The sequence below is a fragment of the Coregonus clupeaformis genome, chromosome 28 (genome assembly GCF_020615455.1).
Source record: "Coregonus clupeaformis isolate EN_2021a chromosome 28, ASM2061545v1, whole genome shotgun sequence".
Classification (NCBI taxonomy): Eukaryota; Metazoa; Chordata; class Actinopteri; order Salmoniformes; family Salmonidae; genus Coregonus; species Coregonus clupeaformis.
In genome coordinates this window covers 7,118,763-7,138,759 of record NC_059219.1, presented here as the reverse complement: position 1 = coordinate 7,138,759, position 19,997 = coordinate 7,118,763, and the positions used below count along the sequence as shown (strand labels likewise).

Sequence of the window (19,997 nt, the reverse complement as noted above, 5' to 3'; positions counted from 1 at the left end):
TCGTGATTTACCCAGTTCTATCTTCTAATTTATTAAAGAATATACATCAATGATAAATGGTGCCCTGTTTATGGTGGAATAAAGATAAACACATATTTTATATTACATAATTAATTACCCAATTACATAGACATTATCATAATGTTAGGCCACTCCTCTACACCGGTAATTCTAAATATTCATGCGAGTAGACCACTGATTAGCCAGCTCATCCTCTAGACCTTTGATTGACCAGCTCATCCTCCTCAGGAGTATGACATCATTATCTGAGGAAATAGAAAGCATTTTTTAAATGGTCTGTTTGAGATACAAGTCTGAGGTGTTTATATATATATATATATATATATATATATATATATATATTCTTTGGCCACAAATACGAGTATAAGACGAGTCAACATATTTGGGTGTAACTTTCCATTTTCACTAGACAGTTACTTTACATTGAATACTGTTGGTGTGGGTGCACTTGCAGTAAAAAAATGTTTTACATCAAGTTTTTATAATTTCAATTCATTTACATTACATTTTAGTCATTTAACAGATGCTCTTATCCAGAGCGACTTACAGTTAGTGAGTGCATAAATTTTTTCATACTGGCTCCCCGTGGGAAACAAACCCACAACCCTGCCGTTGCAAACGCCATGCTCTACCAACTGAGCTACAGGGGACTACATAGGATTCGTAAAATTCATACAATATGCGCATGGGTCAGATGAACATGCAGCTGGTAGTGAAGTCGTGATGCAGGCACAAGGACCAGACATTTCCACTCTCGACAGGCCTGGGATTTGAACCAGCAACCCTGTGGGCAATGGTTCACCTCTTTAACCATCAGGTTGTACAGTACATTTTTATGGTAGCCTACATATTAAAGGGCTGACTGAGTAAACACAGACTGACACCACTTCTTTCTCCAATACTTTCCAAACATCACTCTGTGTTACTGTATGTTGGTGTTTTCAGAAGACACATTAGTTCTGGTTCGGTAGACTAATGTTTGCCTTTTTGGTATTTTGAACTTTATCTTCTTCCAAATTCTCCTCAGACAATGCTGAAGTGAGAGCAGAACATGGACGTGGTTGTGTGCAAAAACCACAGAGGACACCAGGAGTTTACTGTCCAGGTCCAGCACTTGAAACTGTTGGACCTAGGACTGAGACTGAAAGCTCAGGGCTTTCACAACAATTACCTCTTCAAAGACAACATCCCAGAATACCCAAGGCCAGAGTTCCGGGTCTCCCAGCTCAGACACGACACGAATGAAGGCGGGCTATTTGGCATAGCCGTCGAAAGCCAAGGGGGGTTCCGTGCTAGGGGCCGAGAGGGGCCAGAGGGTTTGGACCTGCTGTGGTGGAGCTTGTCTTTGGGAGCGGAGGAGATGGCCTCGGCTGAACAGCGTCTGCTCCAGGCCAGGTACCCTAACAAGACGGAGGAGCAGGCCAGGGAGCAGACATCCTTCCTGCAAAGGTTCGCCACCTCACCTGCCTTCCTGGACACCTCCCGTCTGGGCTCCTACCGCTTCACCTTCCCCCTGGAGGAGCTGCTCAAGAGATATCGGGAAAGGGTACTGAAGTGTTGTTAGTGGAACAGTTACAATATCTGTAGAATTAACATACAGGACTGCTGGGTAGTACCAATGGAGGCTGCTGAGGGGAGGATGGCTCATATCAATGGCTGGAACGGAGCAAATGGAATGGCATCAAACACATTGAAACCATGTGTTTGACGTATTTGATACCATTTCACCAATTCCATTAAGGTACCACCAACCTCCTGTGCTGGGTACATACCGAGACCATGTGAGAATTTGTGGTCAAATAATTGAAAGAAACAAGATCATGTAATTTAATGATAATAAAGGTATTTGTCTTTTTGTTTAGCTATGTGTTGGACACGAGCAAATCCTGCGTGTGTATGAGACAGTGCTGTACAAACAGGAGGTGATGTACTCAGTGCTAGTCCACAGTCACTTCAACAACGACCTCTTTGAGAAGTACCCTCTCCTCCAGGACAATGATGATGGAGTCTGTGCTTACAGAGGAACAAAACCCTGCACACCCTGTATCTCTCCAGGACAGGTTTTAAGACAACTGCTTCGTTGGCATAACTTTTAAAGGTACAACAATGTTGCCAAAGCAGTGAATAGCAAGACTTTACAATCAGTAATCAAAAGTCTAGCTATCGCTTAAGATAATGAAAAAATCTGTTCCTCCCAGATGTTGACCTTCGATATGTACAATTTGAGAGACCATCTGAGATTCTGTGAGCCGGGACAGCCACCAATTTCCCCCGACTGCGAGTTCACCACATACGAGGAGGCCAAGGAGATGGTGGACTGCTATTGGCCTTACTACCATACCCCCCTGTACTGATAAACGTTCTACCACACCCCAATGTTCTGATAAACTTTCTACTAGAATGATGATGCAGCGGCCATAACACCTGCAAATCTGTGTACACGACCAATAAATGTTGATTTGATTTTGATTTGATGATGATTATGTTGACAAATGGAAAGTTAAAGTTAATGTTGTTATTCGTTCAACATGCTTTACTGGTTTAAACCCAGCAGGTTAAACTTGTTTGTGCTTTTGTTAGTCAGCAGTAGGATATTGTTTGTCAGGGTTGAGAACATATTGCTTTTGTTAGTCAGCAGTAGTATATTCTTTGTCAGGGTTGAGAACATATTGCTTTTGTTAGTCAGCAGTAGGATATTGTTTGTCAGGTTTGAGAACATATTGCTTTTGTTAGTCAGCAGTAGTATATTGTTTGTCAGGATGAGAACATATTGCTTTTGTTAGTCAGCAGTAGTATATTGTTTGTCAGGCTTGAGAACATAGTACTTTTGTTAGTCAGCAGTAGTATATTGTTTGTCAGGGTTGAGAACATAGTACTTTTGTTAGTCAGCAGTAGTATATTGTTTGTCAGGTTTGAGAACATATTACTTTTGTTAGTCAGCAGTAGTATATTGTTTGTCAGGATTGAGAACATAGTACTTTTGTTAGTCAGCAGTAGTATATTGTTTGTCAGGATTGAGAACATATTACTTTTGTTAGTCAGCAGTAGTATATTGTTTGTCAGGATTGAGAACATAGTACTTTTGTTAGTCAGCAGTAGTATATTGTTTGTCAGGATTGAGAACATAGTACTTTTGTTAGTCAGCAGTAGTATATTGTTTGTCAGGAATGAGAACATAGCACTTTTGTTAGTCAGCAGTAGTATATTGTTTGTCAGGAATGAGAACATATTACTTTTGTTAGTCAGCAGTAGTATATTGTTTGTCAGGTTTGAGAACATAGTACTTTTGTTAGTCAGCAGTAGTATATTGTTTGTCAGGAATGAGAACATAGTACTTTTGTTAGTCAGCAGTAGTATATTGTTTGTCAGGAATGAGAACATAGTACTTTTGTTAGTCAGCAGTAGTATATTGTTTGTCAGGTTTGAGAACATAGTACTTTTGTTAGTCAGCAGTAGTATATTGTTTGTCAGGGTTGAGAACATTGTACTTTTGTTAGTCAGCAGTAGTATATTGTTTGTCAGGAATGAGAACATAGTACTTTTGTTATTGTTGTGCCTTTGCTCTACAAGGAGCTAAAAGGACTCAAGTATTTTTGTTAAGTTAGAATTTCTAAGAAAATAAATATTCTACATTGGGACTAAACTACGTATCCCAGTCTCTCAATTCAGCCTATGGCAATCCTTCATCACAATGCTGTTGACATTATTTGTAATGCTTTATTTAATATCAACAGACTGACATGACCTCTGCTCTAGTTTCAGCCCTTCTTTAATCATGATGGGCGTCCCAGGACGGGATCGGCAAACGTATCCTCAGTTTGTTTGGGAATGTTTTTTTACAGTAGTAGTACAGCAGATAATTATTAATTATTTTTGCAGGGCAATATTGTCACTTTGTTGTCACTTATAAATATTTCTTCTGTATAGAGCCAGAGTAATGGTAACTCCCACCTTGTGCAACGTTTCAGACGCATGTCACAGAGGGTAGGATCAAAACTAAGGCCCCAGCGAGAATTGAACTCGCGACCCCTGGTTTACAAGACCAGTGCTCTAACCACTGAGCTATGGAGCCATACATGTTCATGAGAATAATTGGAAAGCTATAAAGAACACACCCATCAGAGAGTTAAAGAAAGAGACACACCTAAGTAACCAAACATGCAGGTTACCTGGTCTGGCTCCTACAGAAAAAGCAGATTCCTTGTCACCCTTTGTTATACATTTAATGAAAAACTCTCCCCGATCTATGTGACCCTCAGGCAGGTCTGGTCTGGTCGTCTCCTTTAATTGCCACCTCTCCTTCTTTCCTTGTCTTCTCTCCTTCATTACCAATTAGGGGTAGATCAGCTTTAATATTGCAGATAGATCCCACAATCTATTAATGTAATTGTCTGCATCATTTCCTATCCCCCATAAAATGTTTACAACATTTTATTATTTTCCCTTAACCCTACCACCCCTCCCCTAATTGGAGTAAACTAATGGACAACAATACTTAGGCTTCTACTTCCAGCTTATACATACTATATATATATTTTACGGACACGGTATATTTTACATTAGTCATCTATTTTTATTTTGTTTTTAGTCCCACCCTTCAGCTACCCTCAACCCCTCCCATCTATCTCTGAAAACCATACCGTTTTTTTGTTAGCTGCATGTGTGACATAACTCCACCAGTCATATTTATGACATCATTAACAAAGATTATACAATTTGTATTTTTTTTTCACCAAAAGTCATGATTTTTAAAAATCAATTAGTAGATTTGAGTTTAGACATAATATTTGTTGTAATAGGCCTTTTCTGGTGGATTAAACTGAAATTGCAAACTGGGATGTGACTAAATTTTTCCACAAATAGACCATGGTAGCAAGATCTTATCTATTTTTGCTAACTTTCTATTAAAATGTATTGTAGTGAGATTGTTTCTTTCTTTCAGGATTTTAATACCGAGTACGTCCACTTTACCTTCAGACCATTTTATTGGTAAACTACACGGTAATGTGAAAGCAATCCAATAGCCTACTTAATATGGTACACTTATCATAGTTCAGTTGTATTCCAGAGAGGTTAGAGAAATTATCTAGATCCTCCATGAGGCTTTGCAGAGATCCAAATGGTGGATTTAAAAGAAAGCATGAGTCCTCAGCGCACACTGATGCTTTGTTTTTAAGCCCCGGATTTCTAGCCCCTTGATATTATTGTTGGATCTAATTTTAATAGATAACATTTTGATGGCCATAATAAATAGATATGTCGAAACTGGACAACCTTGTTTCACTCCTCTTGACAGTTTAATTCTTTCTCAGAAGTAGCCATTATTTAGTATACTGAACAAAAATATAAACGCAACATGCAACAATTTCAAAGATTTTACTGAGTTACAGTTCAAATAAGGAAAAAAGTAAATTGAAATAAATAAATGAGACCCTAATCTATGGATTTCACATGACTGGGAATACAGATATGTGTCTATTGGTCACAGATACCTTTAAAAAAAGGTAGGAGTGTGGATCAGAAAACCAGTCATTATCTGGTGCTACCACCATTTGCCTCATGCAGAGCGACACATCTCCTTCGCATAGAGTTGATCAGGCTATTGATTGTGGCCTGTGGAATATTGTTCTACTTCTCTTCAATGGCTGTGCGAAGTTGTTGTATATTGGCGGGAACTGGAACATGTGGTCATACACATCGATCCAGAGCATCCCAAACATGCTCAATGGGTGACATGTCAGGTGAGTATGCAGGCTCTGGAAGAACTGGGATATTTTCAGCTTCCAGGAATTGTGTACAGATCCTTCTGACATGGGGCCGAGCATTATCATGCTGAAACATGAGGTGATGGCGGCGGATGAATGGCACGACAATGGGCCTCAGGATCCCGTCTCGGTATCTCTGTGCATTCAAATATCCATTGATAAAATGCAATTGTGTTCGTTGTCCGAAGTTTATGCCTGCCCATACCATAACCCCACCGTCACCATGGGGCACTCTGTTCACAACGTTGATATCAGCAATCTGCTCGCCAACACGACGCCATACACATGGTCTGCGGTTGTGAGGCCGGTTGGACTCACTGCCAAATTCTCTAAAACAACGTTGGAGGTGGCTTATGGTAAAGAAATTAACATTCAATTCTCTGGCAACAGCTCTGGTGGACATTCCTGCAGTCAGCATGCCAATTGCACACTCCCACAAAACTTGAGGCATCTGTGGCATTGTGTTGTGTGAAAAAACAAAAAAAAAGCAAATTTTAGAGTGGCCTTTTATTGTCCCCAGCACAAGGTGCACCTGTGTAATGAACATGCTGTTTAATCAGCTTCTTGATATGCCACACCTGTAAGGTGGATGGATTATCTTGGCAAAGGAGAAATGCTCACTAACAGGGATGTAAAAAAACTTGTGCACAACATTTTTGAGAAATACGCTTTTTGTGCGTATTGGAACATTTCTGGGATCTTTTATTTCAGCTCATGAAACATGGGACCAACACTTTACATGTTGCGTTTATATTTTTGTTCAGTGTATTTTACAACTGGGGTTGCTATACATAGCCTCACTTTAACCCATTGTATAAGAGATTCTCCAAAATTAAAATAGTCAAGGCATTTTTATGCATAAATTCTATTCGTACTTTATCAAAGGCCTTCTCAAAATCAGCTATGAATACTAGGCCTGGTTTCCAAGATTTTTCAATTTTCCTTCATGACTATTGGTCTCCACCATGTTGCTTTCACCTATCAAGTTTCTATCATAGCAGTGGTCATAGATGAAAGGACAAGATCACCCCACAGTTTCAGTACTTTTCAATGGCCTGCCGTTTCCATTTTTTTATAGATCAAAAACCAAATAAGTCTGGTTAAGAGTGTCCTATCCTAATTAATATTAACATTATGGGTGGAGATGTAAATGTTAAAAGAGAGGGCAAAGACTGGTGAATTATTACTAATGACCACCTTCCGAAGACACTTGAAACCCTACCTCTTTAAGGAATACCTGGAATAGTATAAAGTAATCCTTAGTTTCTCTAGAGCTAAGTTAAATCAAGCCCGAACTGTGTGATGTAGTAGGGAGTTGTAGTTTCCAACAGGCCAATATTCTTAGCACAGAAAACGTGGTAATTAACTACAATTACCATAATACATTGCGCACCTACTTGTCCGGTCTGTGTTTCTTTTACGCCTGCTACTGTTCGGTTAGTGTGGGTCAGACAAGAGAGCAAGACAAAAGACAGCAGAATGCGCAATCGAGAGGGGTCTCTACCTAAGTGATTGATAGTTGGTATTCAGCAGTCATAAACTGCCCCGTGTAGCTCAGTTGGTAGAGCATGGCGCTTGCAACGCCAGGGTTGTGGGTTCGGTTCCCACGGGGGGCCAGTATGAAAAAAAAAAAAAAATGTATGCACTCACTAACTGTAAGTCGCTCTGGATAAGAGTGTCTGCTAAATGAATAAAATGTAAATAAAAGTATGCCTACTAAAATTGTGTCAAGCAGCAGCTCTATAGAGATGAGATGATGACTTGGAATGAGATAATAGTCATTAAATAAAACAAATGTAATACACTCCACAACTGAAATATTTTAGTAAAATAATGTCAATAAATGATGGTTAATAAGTGATAAGCAGTAATGGGCAGTCACTACCATCATGTGACTTGTATTAATTGTTTTATTCTGTGTTATTACAGCATTCAACCCATATAATGCATAGTGCATTTAATGTTTAAAAAAATAATTGAAACCGAAATCGAAAACCGTGATGTTTTAATAATCGAACTGAAACCGAACCGACCTCAAAAAGCACTAATTGCTCAGCACTAGTGGACCGTAAAGTTTCTCTATTTGCAGTTCTTAAGTTTTTAGTAGCAAGTAGGAAATACATCTCTGGTTAAATGGCGTTTTTCATCAGTACTGTTTCAGATTTTTGTTTTTGTTTGGGTGAGTTAGTCTGTATTTGTTTTTAATGAATCATAATATCATCATAAAGCTGTCAACTCTTCAAAATGTGTTATCTTGTGGTGGTCAGACAACCACTTCAGTGAGTCGCCTGCAGATGGCGGTCAAACCCCACAAATGATTCTGCTAGGCGCCTGTTGGTGGAGCATCTGGTAGCGGAATAGTTAACGTGGGGCCGCCCTGGCTTTAGTGACTTTCTTTCTTTTTTGAAGAAAAAAAAAGAACCGACGGAGCGGCAAGAGCGGTGGGATGCAGAACTGAACTGGACATACTGAGGGGGAAAATAGAGGGAACGCTGATGCTACAAAATATGGAGTCTTGCCCGATGGACATGTGTGTATTGTACAATACATTGATGTAGCCAGCCAATATTTTATATTTATCTGAACCGTTTTTTGTGTGACATCTGCAATGATTTGGGTCGGGGATTTGAGCAGGACCGCAGCGATAGTGCTCTGTCTTTTGGGATGCAATGTGTGGAAAGCTGTAACCAAAAGCCTGCAGGAAGACAACGATTTAAAAGGTAACGTAAGTAGCTAATACAAATGGTTCACTTTATTCAAAGTACTTGTGCGATGTTGTGCCCAATAAATTCGTCTTGCTTGTTAGTTACGTATATAGCTAGCGATACCTTGGCTTTGATGGCTTGTAATGTGCTAACGTTAGATAGTTAGCTAGCTACGTTCGTTAGCTTTTCAATTGGCCAACTATATAATTTGGCAGGTTTTTTCAGCCACGAAACTTTATGAATATCGCTCTCTGTGGTCGTTCGTGTTTAATCTAGCCAAGGTATTATATCATTTGAATGGTTTAAAGTGATTTTGTGTCTCACAACGTGCCCTCCACAGAAACAAAAACACCACATCTTACCTAGCTGATATTGCATGTTGTTGGCAACATAGGCTAGCTAACGTTAGCTGCTGTAGCTAACGTTAGTTGATGACAAGTTCTTCTGCAGCCTCTCAATTGAAATGTATCATTTTGGTTTTTACTTTGTTCCTGATTCAGATAAGGTGGAAACGTGAGCTTGTTTTTTTGCCCTGTAACATTGTGTAATGGATTGTTTTCAGACCAGCAGTATTCCACGAGAGAGATAACTTTAAAGCATTTTGTGTATGAATTTGACCACGTATACAGTAGATTCCTCTAGACATGAATATAAGCTAGATACTGCAGATTGACATCTGGGAGGAGGAATGTCTCTCTCTCACACACACCACCCTCTCTCTATAAAGAGTGAAAGGCAGTATATGACAGGTGGCTCTTGCTTCACTGCCTCTTCTTTCACAGCCTCCTGCTGAATTGGGGGCAGGGCTGGAAATGGTTTAGGCTGGGCCCAACCTATTTGGATAATTCTGTTTTTTTCCCCATTGTTACAGACATGAGTGAAATGGCAGCACACACGTCACACACACTGTAAAGCGTAATCAGAATCGCTGCAGAGGTAGTTCATTCAGCCACTCCAAAGCTTCCCTTTTATAAAGAGTAGAGCGCTTCCAAGACTAGCTGCATCTGTTTCTCCCATTTACTCACTCATTCTCACACACACACACTACTTTGCTTGGAGAACTGTGCAGCTCTGTGTGTTGCTTCTTCAGTTTTGATTCTAATTTAGTTTCTTAATCATATTGCTGTGACTGTGTGTGTGCGCATAGTTGTGTGAGAGACTCTAACCAAACAGTAATGTATTGGACTATTTTGTGTGTCCCTGTCTGTCTGTCTGTGTAACTGAATATGAAGTGTCCCCAACTATCACGTGATGTCAACATGAGGTAGTAGCCTATTAAGTTCTGTAGCGAAAATGATTGATGCCTTCTGAGCATCTCAACTCAGTTTTGTAAATTGTTATTTTATTTTACTGTCTCTCTCTCTCTCGCTGACCCAGTATAACCTTCAGCCCTCCTTGGGGCTCTGGTCGATACTGATGGCTTCTCCTCTTCTCTCCTCTCCAGACGCATAGCTAGCTATATACAGTTGAAGTCGGGAGTTTACATACACCTTAGCCAAATACATTTAAACTCAGTTTTTCACATTTCCTGACATTTAATCCTAGTAAAAATGTATTCCCTGTTTTAGGTCAGTTAGGATCACCACTTTATTTTAAGAATGTGAAATGTCAGAATAATAGTAGAGAGAATGATTTATTTCAGCTTTTATTTCTTTCATCACATTCCCAGTGGGTCAGAAGTTTACATACACTCAATTAGTATTTGGTAGCATTGCCTTTAAATAGTTTAACTTGGGTCAAACGTTTTGGGTAGCCTTCCACAAGCTTCCCACAATAAGTTGGATGAATTTTTGCCCATTCCTCCTGACCGAGCTGGTGTAACTGAGTCAGGTTTGTAGGCCTCCTTGCTCGCGCACACTTTTTCAGTTCTGCCCACACATTTTCTATAGGATTGAGCTCAGGGCTTTGTGATGGCCACTCCAATACCTTGACTTTGTTGTCCTTAAGCCATTTTGCCACAACTTTGGAAGTATGCTTGGGGTCATTGTCCATTTGGAAGACCCATTTGCGACCAAGCTTTAACTTCCTGACTGATGTCTTGAGATGTTGCTTCAATATATCCACATAATTTTCGTTCCTCATGATGCCATCTATTTTGTGAAGTGCACCAGGCCCCCCTTTTTCCTTCAAACATAACGGTGGTCATTATGGCCAAACAGTTATATTTTTGTTTCATCAGACCAGAAGACATTTCTCCAAAAAGTATGATCAGTTGCAAACCGTAGTCTGGCTTTTTTATGGTGGTTTTGGAGCAGTGGCTTCTTCCTTGCTGAGCGGCCTTTCAGGTTATGTCGATATAGGACTCGTTTTACTGTGGATATAGATACTTTTGTACCTGTTTCCTCCAGCATCTTCACAAGGTCCTTTGCTGTTGTTCTGGGATTGATTTGCACTTTTCACACCAAAGTACGTTCATCTCTAGGAGACAGAACGCATCTCCTTCCTGAGCGGTATGACGGCTGCGTGGTCCCATGGTGTTTATACTTGCGTACTATTGTTTGTACAGATGAGGGGGAGGGGGGACTGTGGGAGGGGACTGTGTGTGTGCCTATGCATACGACACACTGCATTGCAGCACTCTGCTTATCCTCTGGGCTTGTGCACAGACTACTAAAACAGTGCTTTATACACACATGTACGCACACATGCACGCACACACATGCACTAGCACAACACCTGTATTCGTTGAGGCATTGCTGCAGTTTTCCTCCAGATCTATAATTTAGTAGTACATATATTTGTTTCTGTCTGAACGAAATCAATGACATAATGCTAATTAATAACAGAAAAATATAACATATTTATTATTGGATTAAGAGGGACTGAATATGATCTGTGATTTTTGTTAAGCACTAGGCAAAACACTGAATAAAGTACAGTGTCTGTTGTGTACCTTCAAATTACATTTTTTAAATTGTATTTTTCTGTCACAAAATAGATGTTATAGCCTAGCTAGCACAGTGACAGTAGCTATATTGTTTTGAAATTAAGAGTTTATTTCCAAAACACTATATCCACAAATGTTTCACATTTGTGTTTTTTCATCAGAAATGAATGCTTATGGGTAAAGTTTTTTAGTTGCCGAGGCAGAGAGCTCATGTAAATTCTGTACATATTTAATCGTTTTTATGTATTTCTTTATTATTTATAAAACGTGTATTTTTCATTAACTAAATGAGTGCAGATCAAGTCTTGATATCATGAATTGGATTCCTGCCTGTAACTTGATGAAAATCAGCGTTGTCAACAAACTAGCTAATGCTAGCAGAGAAGTTGGAGACGCCCTGATGACACTGAGCTGCCTGCCGTGCTGACATGACCACCACCTCCGGCCACCACTTCTGCTGACCATCTAGCAGAGCTTCTAAATCCTCTCATGCACGCTGCCCATCTGCTGGAGGTTTGAAGAAGCACTCCAACTTCATCTAGCTACTGTTGTAGCCTAAATTACTTTACTTTTTGTTGTTTCTTTTGCTTAACAAGCTCTTTGAGATTCTGTCTGTATATCCATTGTTTAGCTGGAATAGAATGTTCGTATCCTGTATATTTAACATATGAATTCAACACATCATAAATTAACCTCATGCTATAGTGTTTGGTTAGAGTTAGGCCTTGTCCCAAATGGCATCCTATATAGTGCACTACTTTTGACCAGAGCCCAGATCTCATGTTATTGTATTGATACAGTTTTTAATATATTATTTTGTGTTGACGTCACAAATGTATCATTTGTACCGTTTTTTAATTAAAGGTCCAATGCAGCAGTTTTTATCTCTCTTACTGTGATTGTTTCCAATTTTTAAAAAACAGACTGACGGTTATTTTCTAACAGTTCTTACACTAAAAGGACACAATCATCATTTTCACAATTTCACAATATTATTCAAACTTTTAGTTTTGGACTGCACTAGGTCTTAATTATTTTAATTATTTGTCACATTAGACTGTGTAAAACCATGCATTGCAACTTTTTTCACTGAGAGTGAGGTGGATATATCTAGTTTTGAAACAAAATGTGATGGTTTGTTTCTCTGACATGAAACCATCTAGTGATAAGTTTCAAACAAACATGTCTGTCATTTAACAACCCCAAGCCATGAGTAGATGGGGTATAGCGATTTGGAATGAAACACTTCAAATATACCTTCAAGTCAGTTTGTGTCACTGAAAGTGAAGGTTTCATATAAATACACACAGTACCTGAGTATGTTTTCTGCAGTTGGTCCACTATGGCTGTGAGTTTATCCACCCTAGCCCAGATTGGTCCACTATGGCTGTGAGTTTATCCACCCTAGCCCAGATTGGTCCACTATGGCTGTGAGTTTATCCACCCTAGCCCAGATTGGTCCACTATGGCTGTGAGTTTATCCACCCTAGCCCAGATTGGTCCGCTATGGCTGTGAGTTTATCCACCCTAGCCCAGATTGGTCCACTATGGCTGTGAGTTTATCCACCCTAGCACAGATTGGTCCACTATGGCTGTGAGTTTATCCACCCTAGCACAGATTGGTCCACTATGGCTGTGAGTTTATCCACCCTAGCACAGATTGGTCCACTATGGCTGTGAGTTTATCCACCCTAGCACAGATTGGTCCACTATGGCTGTGAGTTTATCCACCCTAGCACAGATTGGTCCACTATGGCTGTGAGTTTATCCACCCTAGCACAGATTGGTCCACTATGGCTGTGAGTTTATCCACCCTAGCACAGATTGGTCCACTATGGCTGTGAGTTTATCCACCCTAGCACAGATTGGTCCACTATGGCTGTGAGTTTATCCACCCTAGCCCAGATTGGTCCACTATGGCTGTGAGTTTATCCACCCTAGCCCAGATTGGTCCACTATGGCTGTGAGTTTATCCACCCTAGCCCAGATTGGATAGGGATCTTGGCCCCATGCCCCAGAGAGACAGAACAGCAACACCAGCTGAGCTACAGCACCCCTCATTCTCAATCAATACCTCTTCGAAAACAATGTAGTCTATCATGCTCTGTCCCCACGTCTTTATACACACAAAACCAGGAAATAGATGAAGGAAATGGAGAGAGTGTATGTTAAAGAGGCCAAATAAGAGCAGAAACGGAGAGAGATGGGGAATCCCCCAAGTATTAATGAGATGACTCAAAGTATTTACTTTCGTCGACCACAGAACACTGTAGTTTCCTAGTGTGCCAAGGAGGAGGTGAAAGGTTGTGATGGTGCCAAAGAAAGCCTCTCGTGCAGAGTTGATGGAATTATTATCTCTATACTTTAATCTCTGCCTACTAATTTACTACACTGGAATATTCATCAGGATATTTTAAAGATAGAATTTGATAGGTTATGTTAAAGATATTGTGGTGGGTTATCCCTATCCTAGTACCTGTGTTGTGTGTTTGCGTTGAGCGGGGAAAAAACCCTGTTATAAAATCAACAGCAGGGGTTAACGGTATCTAGGACCTGATCTGACAATTAATAACCAGTAACCATGGATACCATAAGTACAACCAGTCGACCTTTAGCACAGCAGCCCTCCGTCAGAGCAGCTAGTAGCCACAGACAGAGGAGGCTACTGTCCTGCCATTATTATGGCTCAGTGATGATGCCCAACTCCCTCTACCTCACAGCAGGGTCTGATAATCAATAACCTCCACACACTCACACAAACATAATGAACACACTGGCTCTTCCTCGCACACCCATACTGTCTGTGTCGCACACGCCCTGTTGCTCTGGCTGCTGTTGCTTGGGCTATTTGGTGGTAGATCTCAGCATCGGGTCAGGAAAAACTCCCTTTGATGCCTTTATCCTCCATATGGCACACACACACACACACACAGAGAGAGAGACCGGGAGCCAGTTACTGAGAGAACGACTGGTTTAACAGGGCTGCTAAAACACATTTCTCTTCTTACACACATTTGTGTGTGTTTTGAGATGCACCTCTCAGTCAGAGGGCTTTAGCCTGTTTAAGGATGATGTCACCAGAGATTTATTGGATCAGAATGGGGAGGTGTGTGTGTAAGTGTGTGCGCGCACCACAGTCTCCCAGGGGAGCTCTTCAGAGTGAGCACAGCTGGTACCCCTAAGGAAGGACGGAACACTGGGACAGGAAGTGATGTGCCATTAGAATGCCTCCCTCTCACTGACCTCTGTGTTGGGGGGAACGCCATGGTAACAGTGCATATTTTCACTACCCTTAAAAGACCCACTACAGTGAAAATTAAAATGGTTATTGCAACTAGTTTGAGAAAAGTGATATATACAGTGAGGGAAAAAAGTATTTGATCCCCTGCTGATTTTGTACGTTTGCCCACTGACAAAAAAATGATCGGTCTATAATTTTAATGGTAGGTTTATTTGAACAGTGAGAGACAGAATAACAACAAAAAAATCCAGAAAAACGCATGTCAAAAATGTTATAAATTGATTTGCATTTTAATGAGGGAAATAAGTATTTGACCCCCTCTCAATCAGAAAGATTTCTGGCTCCCAGGTGTCTTTTATACAGGTAACGAGCTGAGATTAGGAGCACACTCTTAAAGGGAGTGCTCCTAATCTCAGTTTGTTACCTGTATAAAATACACCTGTCCACAGAAGCAATCAATCAATCAGATTCCAAACTCTCCATCATGGCCAAGACCAAAGAGCTCTCCAAGGATGTCAGGGACAAGATTGTAGACCTACACAAGGCTGGAATGGGCTACAAGACCATCGCCAAGCAGCTTGGTGAGAAGGTGACAACAGTTGGTGCGATTATTCGCAAATGGAAGAAACACAAAATAACTGTCACTCTCCCTCGGCCTGGGGCTCCATGCAAGATCTCACCTCGTGGAGTTGCAATGATCATGAGAAAGGTGAGGAATCAGCCCATAACTACACAGGAGGATCTTGTAAATGATCTCAAGGCAGCTGGGACCATAGTCACCAAGAAAACAATTGGTAACACACTACGCCGTGAAGGACTGAAATCCTGCAGCGCCCGCAAGGTCCCCCTGCTCAAGAAAGCACATATACAGGGCAGTCTGAAGTTTGCCAATGAACATCTGAATGATTCAGAGGAGAACTGGGTGAAAGTGTTGTGGTCAGATGAGACCAAAATCGAGCTCTTTGGCATCAACTCAACTCACCGTGTTTGGAGGAGGAGGAATGCTGCCTATGACCCCAAGAACACCATCCCTACCATCAAACATGGAGGTGGAAACATTATGCTTTGGGGGTGTTTTTCTGCTAAGGGGACAGGACAACTTCACCGCATCAAAGGGACGATGGACGGGGCCATGTACTGTCAAATCTTGGGTGAGAACCTCCTTCCCTCAGCCAGGGCATTGAAAATTGGTCGTGGATGGGTATTCCAGCATGACAATGACCCAAAACACACGGCCAAGGCAACAAAGGAGTGGCTCAAGAAGAAGCACATTAAGGTGTCTGGAGTGGCCTAGCCAGTCTCCAGACCTTAATCCCATAGAAAATCTGTGGAGGGAGCTGAAGGTTCGAGTTGCCAAACGTCAGCCTCGAAACCTTAATGTCTTGGAGAAGATCTGCAAAGAGGAGTGGGACAAAATCCCTCCTGAGATGTGTGCAAACCTGGTGGCCAACTACAAGAAACGTCTGACCTCTGTGATTGCCAACAAGGGTTTTGCCACCAAGTACTAAGTCATGTTTTGCAGAGGGGTCAAATACTTATTTCCCTCATTAAAATGCAAATCAATTTATACCATTTTTGACATGCGTTTTTCTGGATTTTTTTGTTGTTATTCTGTCTCACTGTTCAAATAAACCTACCATTAAAATTATAGACTGATCATGTCTTTGTCAGTGGGCAAACGTACAAAATCAGCAGGGGATCAAATACTTTTCACTGTAGATAGAGAATCTGTAGGAGTCTGGCTCATTTCATTTTTTACATTTCAGTCATTTAGCAGACGCTCTTATCCAGAGCAACTTACAGTTAGTGAGTGCATTTTTTTTTTTTCATACTGGTCCCCCGTGGGAATCAAACCCACAACCCTGGCGTTGCAAGCGGCATGCTCTACCAACTGAGCTACAGAGTAGAACATGGCTCCTATAGGACTCCACCCCCTATAGTCTGTATTTGTCTGATCCTCTGTGTGTCAGTGTATCTGTTACATTAATAATAATCTAGCCTGGGGAGATGGGTGAGCATGTCCTGGGGTTGGGGGACGGGGTAAGTGTGGGTGTGTGTATGTAAGGGTAAAGGACGGGTATGTGTATGTTCGGGAGGGGGGAGGGGCACACCCTTTCAGCCTTAATTAAGGGACAATAATCAAACACCACTCCCATTATCACAGAGACAAGCGTCTGCCATATGGAAACATGTAGATGAGAGAGGGGGTGTGTTTGTGAGAGGGTTTGTGAGAGAGGGGTTGTGTTTGTGAGAGAGGGGGTGTGTGTGAGAGGGGGTGTGTTTGTGAGAGGGTTTGTGAGAGAGGGGGTGTGTTTGTGAGAGGGGGTGTGTGTGTGTGTGAGAGGGTGTGCGTTTGTGGGCACGTATACGACAGAGGAGTAAGTAGATGGTGTAATAGCAGAGAGATGAGGAAGATGTGTGTTTTGTGTTGCTGAAATTAATTGTTCCCCTTGCTGTAGGTGACTGTACTAGACGGAGCTCCTACTTATTTCAGTGATGAAGAATGGCTAAAGTATCCTTGTTAGATATTAGCACACATTACTGTTGTTTACATAACCTGCCAGACCAGACATTTGTTTACAGTGTTGGTACCAAGTCACCGTTAAGAGGTTAGCCAAGCTCCTTTATGAAACAAGCTGAAAAGGGCTTGTGTGTGTGTGTGTGTGTGTGTGTGTGTGTGTGTGTGTGTGGCATAATCTGACTTTTTTAAAGGTCTAGGCTTGAAACACAAGCTCTCTTTTTCCTGGTTGTTCTCGCTCTGTCTCACTCTCTCTGTCTCACTCACTCACACCGTATGACTCCTGCAAAGTGCCGTTCTCCACAATGGTAAAGGTTAGGGTTCTGGCCTGGGTAAAGGTAAGTGTTACCTTGCAAATGTTAGCCTCGCACAACTCACGCTCACTGAAACTAAAGTGTTCTAAATACTTGGAGTTCTCTTGTGAAACTTGTCTCCCATTCGGCTCTTATTTTCTGTTTATCAGTATATTTTTACATTTACATTTTAGTCATTTAGCAGACGCTCTTATCCAGAGCGACTTACAGGAGCAATTAGGGTTAAGTGCCTTGCTCAAGGGCACATTTACGTCATTTAGCAGACGCTCTTATCCAGAGCGACTACAAATTGGTGCATTCACCCTATAGCCAGTGGGATAACAACTTTACAATTATACTTTTTTTTTTGGGTTTGGGGGTAGAAGGATTACTTTATCCTATCCCAGGTGTTCCTTAAAGAGGTGGGGTTTCAAATGTCTCCGGAAGGTGGTGAGTGACTCCGCTGTCCTGGCGTCGTGAGGGAGCTTGTTCCACCATTGGGGTGCCAGAGCAGCGAACAGCTTTGACTGGGCTGAGCGGGAACTATGCTTCCGCAGAGGAAGGGAGCCAGCAGGCCAGAGGTGGATGAACGCAATGCCCTCGCCTGGGTGTAGGGACTGATCAGAGCCTGAAGGTACGGAGGTGCCGTTCCCCTCACTGCTCCATAGGCAAGCACCATGGTCTTGTAACGGATGCGAGCTTCAACTGGAAGCCAGTGGAGTGTGCGGAGGAGGGGGTGACGTGAGAGAACTTGGGAAGGTTGAACACCAGACGGGCTGCGGCATTCTGGATGAGTTGTAGGGGTTTAATGGCACAGGCAGGGAGCCCAGCCAACAGCGAGTTGCAGTAATCCAGACGGGAGATGACAAGTGCCTGGATTAGGACCTGTGCCGCTTCCTGTGTAAGGCAGGGTCGTACTCTCCGAATGTTGTAGAGCATGAACCTGCAGGATCGGGTCACCGCCTTGATGTTGGCGGAGAACGACAGGGTGTTGTCCAGGGTCACGCCAAGGCTCTTCGCACTCTGGGAGGAGGACACAACGGAGTTGTCAACCGTGATGGCGAGATCATGGAACGGGCAGTCCTTCCCCGGGAGGAAGAGCAGCTCCGTCTTGCCAGGGTTCAGCTTGAGGTGGTGATCCGTCATCCATACTGATATGTCGGCCAGACATGCAGAGATGCGATTCGCCACCTGGTTATCAGAAGGGGGAAAGGAGAAGATTAGTTGTGTATCGTCAGCGTAGCAATGATAGGGAGAGGCCATGTGAGGATATGACAGAGCCAAGTGACTTGGTGTATAGGGAGAAAAGGAGAGGGCCTAGAACTGAGCCCTGGGGGACACCAGTGGTGAGAGCACGTGGTGCGGAGACAGCTTCTCGCCACGCCACTTGGTAGGAGCGACCGGTCAGGTAGGACGCAATCCAGGAGTGAGCCGCGCCGGAGATGCCCAGCTCGGAGAGGGTGGAGAGGAGGATCTGATGGTTCACTGTATCAAAGGCAGCAGACAGGTCTAGAAGGACAAGAGCAGAGGAGAGAGAGTTAGCTTTAGCAGTGCGGAGAGCCTCCGTGACACAGAGAAGAGCAGTCTCAGTTGAATGACCAGTCCTGAAACCTGACTGGTTTGGATCAAGAAGGTCATTCTGAGAGAGATAGCAAGAGAGTTGGCTAAAGACGGCACGCTCAATAGTTTTGGAAAGAAAAGAAAGAAGGGATACTGGTCTGTAGTTGTTGACATCAGTGGGATCGAGTGTTGGTTTTTTGAGAAGGGGTGCAACTCTCGCTCTCTTGAAGACGGAAGGGACATGGCCAGCGGTCAAGGATGAGTTGATCAGCGAGGTGAGGTAGGGGAGAAGGTCACCGGAGATGGTCTGGAGAAGAGAGGAGGGGATGGGGTCAAGCGGGCAGGTTGTTGGGCGGCCTGCAGTCACTAGTCGCAAGATTTTATCTGGAGAGAGAGGGGAGAAAGAAGTCAAAGCATAGGGTAGGGCAGTGTGAGCAGGACCAGCAGTGTCATTAGACTTAACAAACGAGGATCGGATGTCGTCAACCTTCTTTTAAGTGGTTGACAAAGTCATCCACAGAGAGGGAGGAGGGGGGAGGATTCAGCAGTGAGGAGAATGTGGCAAAGAGCTTCCTAGGGTTAGAGGCAGATGCTTGGAATTTAGAGTGGTAGAAAGTGGCCTTAGCAGCAGAAACAGATGAAGAAAATGTAGAGAGGAGGGAGTGAAAAGATGCCAGGTCGGCAGGGAGTTTAGTTTTCTTCCATTTCCGCTCAGCTGCCCGGAGCTCTGTTCTGTGAGCTCGCAATGAGTCATCAAGCCACAGAGCTGGAGGGGAGGACCGAGCCGGCCGGGAGGATAGGGGACACAGGGAGTCAAAGGATGCAGAAAGGGAGGAGAGGAGGGTTGAGGAGGCAGAATCAGGAGATTGGAGGGAGAAGGATTGAGCAGAGGGAAGAGATGATAGGATGGAAGAGGAGAGAGTAGTGGGAGAGAGAGCGAAGGTTGCGGCGGCGCGTTACCATCTGTGTAGGGGGCAGAGTGAGTAGTGTTGGAGGAGAGCGAGAGA

At 42.6% G+C, this 19,997-nt stretch overlaps 1 protein-coding gene and 1 non-coding gene across 2 annotated transcripts in view; one reads left to right on the top strand and one right to left on the bottom strand.

Annotated features, from left to right (window-relative positions):
* Positions 1–4,020: 4,020 nt before the first annotated feature.
* Positions 4,021–4,093, bottom strand: trnat-ugu. The gene has a single exon. It is a non-coding gene; the product is annotated as a tRNA-Thr (tRNA).
* Positions 4,094–8,177: 4,084 nt separating this feature from the next.
* The window catches only part of LOC121543775 (protein FAM171A1-like), a 34,128-nt gene continuing 22,308 nt past the window's right edge, over positions 8,178–19,997 (top strand). The window contains exons 1-2 of the mRNA XM_045208306.1: positions 8,178–8,316; positions 8,421–8,506. Of these exons, the coding sequence (XP_045064241.1) occupies positions 8,282–8,316; positions 8,421–8,506 (121 nt within the window). The 5' untranslated portion in view covers positions 8,178–8,281. The remainder of the gene's footprint in view (positions 8,317–8,420; positions 8,507–19,997) is intronic.